At 40.2% G+C, this 7775-nt stretch overlaps 1 protein-coding gene across 1 annotated transcript; it reads left to right on the top strand.

The window, feature by feature from the left end:
• Nucleotides 1-2340: 2340 nt before the first annotated feature.
• On the top strand, nt 2341-7495 carry LOC104490859 (sodium/potassium/calcium exchanger 4-like). The gene is made up of 4 exons (XM_010133206.1): nt 2341-2425; nt 4558-4670; nt 5303-5368; nt 7120-7495. Exons 1-4 carry the CDS (start codon nt 2353-2355, stop codon nt 7270-7272), a joined length of 405 nt encoding a protein of 134 aa, XP_010131508.1. The 5' UTR covers nt 2341-2352; the 3' UTR covers nt 7273-7495.
• Nucleotides 7496-7775: the final 280 nt, after the last annotated feature.

The raw sequence follows: 7775 nt of genomic DNA, 5'->3' as shown, positions 1-7775 counted from the left end.
CCTTAATCAAACGACCACCGCTCAAGACCACCAGAGGACACTGCGCATGCCCAAGAGAGGGACGAGCTATGTAAGTGAATTAGGGGCAAATGATTACAATATTTTTATTAGTTCCTGGAAAGATAATGCATATGTAGTAGTTAACTGTATAAGTGATGTAACCACACCCCCTGTAAGTATGCACAGAATGGCAGGAATTATCTCCCTGTGTGTCCAGATCCGTGAATAAATACCGGCTTAATAGTCACATTGGCTATTGGGTTTTATATCAGTGTTCTTTGAATCAGTAGAAACATTTCCTATTGTCTTCTGTGACAGTGGCCAGATTAAGTTCTATTTGGGCTTCGGCCTTTCTAATTTTCTCCCTGCACAGCCTTGGAAAAATCTTTGTAGTGTTTCCTTTTAGAGGAAAATACAGTGAAGAAACCTTTTTCTGGTTTCATACTGGAGTATATATAGTCTCACATATATACACTCAACATCATTTATGTATATATATATTTATATAGGTTGCTTTGAAAGTAATGCCTCCTATTTATTTCCGTGGAAACTAGAACAGCTACAAAAAGCACAATAACACTGTTTGATAGAGCAAATTCTCAGCTACAAAACACTGTTTATCAATGCAGTTCTCACCATTTGCTGTGCATTTTCACCAGCAATGAACAAGAGCCTGCATGCCATGCTCGTAAAAATGTTCCCCAGTGAAGGCGACCCACCATCCCTGTTGCCACTGCTAGAACACGCCACCCACTGCCCCACTGTGCTGACACCCACTGCTTGGTCTCCATAAATATTCAGCAGCATCAGTGAATGTCAGTTGGATGCAATTTTTTCCTTATGGAGGAATTCAGTTACACCTGTTTGCTTCATACACACTCCCATGTCAGACCCCATGTTGTCAGACTGCCCCTCTGCTGCCGTCTGTCACACGGCGACTGAATCGACTGGAATTTTGGTGGGAAGGCTCAACCTTTTCTGCCGGACCACCAACATCCGCCCCTGATGTTGTGGGCTGACATCCTAAAATAGGAGGTGTGACTTTTGCAGCGGCTCTCATATATATACTCTTGTAGTCCTGTATATGGAAGAATATTTGATCATGAGATTCTCACTTGAAAAATCTTTTTTGGGTGGAGAACATCTTTTCCTTCCTCATGTGCCAGGTTTTTGCGAACTGTTCTATGTTTCTCTTTCCTATCATGGAAGATTGCGTCTCCTATATACTTTCTGCAACTCTCTATGTAAGTTTTGCATTGTAAAGTAATCCTCTTTTCTCCGAATGTAGTCTATGTTGGAGAAGTCCCTAAGGCAGCCACTCATTCTACCTGACACAGTGGTGCCAAAGATCATGAAAGCTGCAGCACAGCTTACTTCAAGAGGCAGCCAGACCTTAATACCTGGTTACCACTTGCAGTGGGAAGATCATGCCCAGTCCTATTTCTGAGTCACAGCTTGCCCCTTAGAATAAGTGAACGAGTTCCTAAAATACATCTTTTCTTTGGTGAGGAGTCCAGTTTTCCTCGTGTAGGAGACTGGCAAATGTTCAAGCAAACAACACAGAGCCTGAAAGACTTCCACCCTTAGCAGTCTCAGCAGGGACGCAGCTGACTGTCCCTCATTCAGTCTTTTTTCTCTCACAAGGCTGCTTCCTTTTCAGCTGCATGTTCAGCCTTCTTTCTTGATGCTTTTTCAGCCTTCTTTGGATGTTCTAGCTAAATACAGGTCACCGTCCTTTCCAAGAGCTCTGCTACAAGCTTCAGCTATTCCCTGAACTCTTTTAAAGCTGCATCTGGCCTCTCAGGGGTCAATACAAGCAGCCTTGCTCACTTGGGGATTATATCAGAAGTCATGCAAGAAACTGGTTCCTTCTTCATGTGTTGGAATAAAATAATTTATATCTCTGCTCCTATATCACAATATAAATTGGTTACAGTCCTTTTGAGAATAGAACCAGTGAGAATCTTGCCATTCTTGGGAATAAATTGAAGAAATGCCCCAGGCTGGATTATGTCTGTGCTCCTCCTTAAAAGATCAGTATGTCCTGGTAGAAGTAGAGAAAATGGAGCTTTTTGTTTGCTCATAAGATGTTGATTAATAAGAGCCAAAGTACTTTTGCTTTCCACAGGGTTAGTTTTAGGCCGATCATTAGGCACAATTATTTAATTTGCAGAAATGGGTAAGTATCCTGAGTCTAATGCTGTTAGAGTCCACATCAGAAATCAAAGTAAAGAGTATGTCACAAGTGTATTGGAATGTACTGGAGACTTTCCAAATATGATAGGTTAATCTGTTTTCCTCACTGTTCAGGTGACTGTGATTGGATACACACTTGGGATACCAGATGTGATCATGGGCATTACTTTCCTAGCTGCAGGAACAAGCGTCCCAGACTGCATGGCCAGCTTAATAGTAGCAAGACAAGGTACTGTGTCTGCTGAAACATAACTGCAGTCTTGCATACATGTTCTTTGATTTGCTTCCTCCATAGACGTACATTCTCAATGCCATTTTTATTCTTTTTTATTTTATTTTTACTCTTTCAGGACATCTTTAAAAGCCAAAACACTTTGCTAATTACCGTGAATCAAAAAAATAATCCCTGTCCTGTTACCTTTTGCTTGTTGGGACTGGGCACACCCTAGCACTCTATAAGGTCATTCAACACTCAGATATCCCATGTATGGTATGTATCAGTCAGGGTAAAAAATAAAAATAGTAGACAAAACCAGAATATCAGCTATTAAAAACTACATCGAAGAATGTATGCTGACCAGCACGTGTCCGTGTGAAACTTGTACTGACTTCTAGAAGACCTGTTGAACTCAGGAAGGTGGTGTTGCACTAGGCATACTTCTCATCCAAATGCAGACCTCTTTTCCATTGTGATGTGTGAATAGTCACACTGAAGAGGGGTTTAGGTAAATGTCAGCTATGTCCTCATCAGCTTTCCAATTGAAATTGTCAAAAACCTTCTCATCTTTCTTCAAGTTTTAATTAAGGTTCTTTGTATGTCCTTTTCTAATTGAGAAACACCTGTACCCACATCCCTTCCTGCTGTTGAAAAAAACATTAAACCTGACATTGTGATCACCTGTGCTGCAGGAGAATAAGAAAACATCCTAATTGTGTTATTTTCCTCTTTTTCAATTCTCATATCATATGCTCAGATACGATATGATCAGATCATATGATATGATTATATAATGAAATGAGACAGCACACACCATTAGGCAAGCAATAAGGATTCTGAAATGATAAACTGAGTACTTAAAAGCCCCATCTTCATAGTTTGACATAGTAGTAGTGCTGTTAATTGTTGCTTAATTGAAAAGAATTATGTATTTTAAATATTTAATTTCCAGGTTGTATGATTTTGTTGAGTGCAGGAAAATCTCACGATCTCATTGTATCCAACAATACAAAAAAGGGCTCAGGATTCTTAAAGGAACCACCTTCCTACCGAATTAGTTTCCCCAATGTGGTATTAAAGAGCAGAAGGAAACCACGTTACATTTTTAAATTAACAGACTGCTTCTTTAGATTAGTTATTCTTCAGTATTAGGCAAAAGTACTGCAGGGATTGTTGCCTCTGAAAGTGAAGGTAAGCACAAGCTTGGCAAAAAGCAGCCCCGTTCTCTCAAAGACAATACAGGCACTTTGCACTACTTGGATTCAAGAGACAAGTTTACTGATAGATTGCAAACAAATATCTAAAAAGCAGAGATACACTCTACCATAATATGGATCCAAAGGAGAAGCTTTCTCTCAACAACTTCCCGCAAAAAGCTACTGTGGTTATAGTGTGGAGTGTCTGTCTCCACTTGGTGTACGCTCAAAGTATTTGTGGAACACGTCCCGTTTATGTCAGAGTTCCTCTTCATTTCCAGTACTCAGTTTTTGGAAGTGATCCGATAGTTAGGCCAGTGCCCAAGGGAAATGAGCTGGGGCAGAGAAGAATTTTTACTTCCTCACATCCTTTGACACTGGTGCAGAATTAGATGCCAGCCAATGATGAGCATTAGGAGTAGATGTCAAGTACTGCCTAGGAATTTCACCACCATTCACTCTTTTTTAACTTTCCTGTAGCATTTAATTGTTCCTGACATGAAACCGTTTCTGATGAAGCCCCACAGAAGTGCTTGATATCTTTGACTACCACCTGGTCAGATTCTTTCCAGGACTGCTCTTCATCATTCACGTGAGATAAAGACCATGTCTCCACATACTAAATCTGCTACAAAATCTTCAGGTTCCTCATGGCTACTGACTACCTAGAACAAGACTTGTGGTGTTTAATTGGCATTGAACTCAGATGCCGAATGGATACCGCATCCCCAGTAAAGGCTCTCCAAGACACGAGGAAGATGTAGTTGGAGTGAGCAGTTTTTGCACACTTCATTGCAAAGTCATGCAAAGATTATGGAAGTTGTCTCCCTACCTCAGATTACTCTGACCATTCCAAGGGGCTTGTTCCCCTTTACTTTCCTCTAGCACACAGAGTAGTAGTCCTAAACTTTGTTTTTTACCCAGGAATTGTTATTTTTTTCTCTACAGGCCTTGGTGACATGGCAGTATCCAACACAATAGGGAGCAATGTCTTTGACATTCTGGTGGGCCTTGGTGTTCCATGGGGTTTGCAGACCATGGTGATTGATTATGGATCAACTGTATGTATACTTGGCAAATCTTTTATTTGTTGTTTTTGTCTATTTAAGGAAAATATATCCTAAAAAGAAAGCATGCAAATAAAATGGAAAAAAAAAAAAACCAAAACCCCAACAATCTGCTGAGCATGTTATGGGTTGCTAAATAAGCTGTTATTTCTTTGCCAAGGAACCAGGAGTTAAGGAAACAATTCTCCTTCCATGAACTGCAGTTAATTACCAGTTTATCAACAGGAGCACTATGGATATCTCTTCATGGCTCTGTCATTTTCTCACTACACAGCTTCAAGCACACCTGTCTGTCTCCCTGTGCCTTAGTATTTTTGTTTGTAAGATAAGAATAACAGCATGTCTGTGTCTCCTGAGGATTTTTTAACATAAAATCCATTATAAATACTGATTTCTTTTTGTGGTGGTGGGATTACTTATACATTTGTTTTGATTCCTTAGTCTTCCCATTCTTCATTATGATAAATCTGTCATGGATTTGTATAGTTTAAAATGTGCCACTGTTTTAAACAGTCACTATTCAAAACAAGGTGGACCATAAATCAGTAAATTGATTTCTGATCTCCAAAGCACAGTTATTATATACTGAGCATTTTAAAGGTCTCTTCTCTGTCTAATTTCTGCAGGTTAAAATAAACAGCAAAGGATTGGTCTATTCAGTTGCACTTTTGCTAGGATCAGTGGCACTTACTGTAAGTATCTGTCTCCAAGTATTCCAATTGCAAAATACTTATTAGGTATTTACATGTTATATAGAAGGAAAAAAATGGAAATACTTATTATCTCTGAAGCATTGATTCTTGTAAAGATTCTTCTAGCAATACTATGAGTTGAAGAGCTACCATTGTCATCAGCGAGAACTGAAATCTGACGTTTGGTGGAAGTGATGATAGGTACATGTAGGTCCTCACTGATATCAGTGGCAGTGTTGAAACTGTGGGATCTAGTAATGATTCTGTGTCCCTGTGTCCAGCTGCATACTCCAGGCCTGTCCCTGCCTTATGTTGGGTCAAGACCCAGGTGTGCTTCATCACCCTTTGTCCTTGTCTTTGATTTCCGAAACCAATCTGGAGTAATGAAGTACTGTAACCAAAACCCTTAATGAAGACTGGTCTGTGAGGACTGCGAACCTCAGGACATGGAATAGGCATGCTAAATGTCACTCAGCATAATACGCTTGATTTCTTAAGGTGAAACAATAATTCTGTTTCAAAAGTCAATTTTGCTGGTACTTAAGGTCTGATCCTGATGACTCCCAGGGGACCCTCTGTGGGAAGAATCAAATCCCAAAGGTATAAAAATATCCACTTGTACTAATGTCTTTCACGAATTGCCTGTGGATGCTTTGTAGAGGCTCTGTAGAGGAGGGGATCATCACTGGAAATTTCACACTTTCGCATGACTAGGTCTTACGAAACACCGCATCACCCATGCACGACTTAAGTGGTACAACGACCAGGGCTGTTCACTCTGCCACTAACTTGCTAATACATCTGATATATAAGCTGTGGGAGCCTGTTCTTTTCTTTTTTTACCCCAGTTTTGCCATACTGCACAGTGCCTGTGAAATAACAGATCAGCTGTATCTGATGTTGCTGCATGCATATTGGTAATCAGTGCTTTGGAAGAAAATGGGAGGACTATGCAGATGTGTTACGTGCTAGTCGTTCATCCTTTTCTGAAGAGAGTATTTTCATAGCAGAAGATACGACCATATCACCTGAGTTCAAAGCATCTATTATTGTCTCATTTGTTCTGCTGGATACCCTGATTCATACAGACCGTCCATCAAAACGCAGTGGAGGCTTTTGAGCAAAGCAAATAATAATTCAGAGGCATTCAACACCACTGCAAATAGATGCCTTCGTGAGGACCTCATTGCCTTGCTACCTGTAACTTGTAACTGCCCTTAGTTCTGGAGCTGAGCAAAACATCAAAGAAAGCACCTCTTCTGAAACTGTTGAAAGAATGAACAGTAGGTGCTGTTGTACTGCTGGAACACAAAGGATCTGTAGGGGAACAATGCAGGGAGAGCAATTCATGTAGGTCAGTGCATTCCTTTAGTTCATACTGCACCAGTGAATGAGTGCTGCCTGCCAAGAACGTGCCCCATGTACTGAAAATGCACCATAGACTGAAACTGGGCACCTAGGGGCCTGTTTCTCAGTTACATGAAGAACTTGTGAAGGGGCCTTAAAGTGGGTTCATTTCATATTTTGTAAAAGGATCTGAGAGTCAGACCAGAGTTTGAGTTCTTAGTTTAGGCTTTTACATTCCCTTTCTTGATCAGAAAAATGTATATTGCCTTTTTGATCTATAAAATACTGAGAATATAGTTTTGTTCTGGATCTCTGATTCAAAAGAGTCTCCCTTTTAGCATATAATGGTTGTTTCCAAAGGTCTCCTTTGGAGCTTAATTAACTAACACTTTGTTTGCTTGCAGGTGTTTGGAATCCATGCAAATAAGTGGAAACTTGACAGGAAGTTAGGCATCTACGTGTTGTTTCTATATGCTGTTTTCCTGTGTTTCTCTATATTGATAGAATTCAATGTCTTCACCTTTGTCAACTTCCCTATGTGCCGAGAAGAACTTTAAACCACAACAAGGAGAGAGACTGAAATTCTTCTGATTACACGTGCTGTAAATGACAGGAGGAATTTCACTTTTCTACCTTCTTTCCATCAGTAATTTGAGTGTCATTCCTGCCTCATCAGCTAACAAGCACTTTTACCTGTGTGGAAGGAAAGCGTACCTTTCTTTTAACATGCTAGCTCGGGGCAACCAAATCATTTTCCTCCTCTTTGGATATTGCTGCTCAGTCATAAAGCTGTGTGGATCTTATGCAGAACTCTAAAATGATCCATTTTTGGGGCATTCTGTTGTGGTTTTCATTCTCCTCTTGCAGACAATCAACGACTACCATCAAGGTTAGCAAGAAAACGGGGAAAAAAATCTTGCATAGTTCTTTGGGTTTGACATTTACTTTCCATGGAAGACTAAGAGGCAAGTTCAGAACTTTTCTTGGCTCAGTCAAAATATCTCAACTACAAGACTAGAAAGTCCACGGCACACACCATGGCATACACTGTTGAGGACAT

Source organism: Buceros rhinoceros, unplaced genomic scaffold (genome assembly GCF_000710305.1).
Source record: "Buceros rhinoceros silvestris isolate BGI_N320 unplaced genomic scaffold, ASM71030v1 scaffold2123, whole genome shotgun sequence".
NCBI classification, from domain to species: Eukaryota; Metazoa; Chordata; class Aves; order Bucerotiformes; family Bucerotidae; genus Buceros; species Buceros rhinoceros.
Note: the sequence above shows the minus strand (reverse complement) of the source record. Positions and strands in the feature narration are given on the sequence as shown.

What these genes read in the sequence shown, in the direction of transcription:
- LOC104490859 (XM_010133206.1), top strand. Translation starts at nt 2,353, where the DNA reads ATGGGCATTACTTTCCTAGCTGCAGGAACAAGCGTCCCAGACTGCATG. An exon ending in TGATTGATTATGGATCAACT is followed by an intron (nt 4,671 to 5,302) that starts GTATGTATACTT and finishes TAATTTCTGCAG; the next exon opens with GTTAAAATAAACAGCAAAGG. An exon ending in TAGGATCAGTGGCACTTACT is followed by an intron (nt 5,369 to 7,119) that starts GTAAGTATCTGT and finishes GTTTGCTTGCAG; the next exon opens with GTGTTTGGAATCCATGCAAA.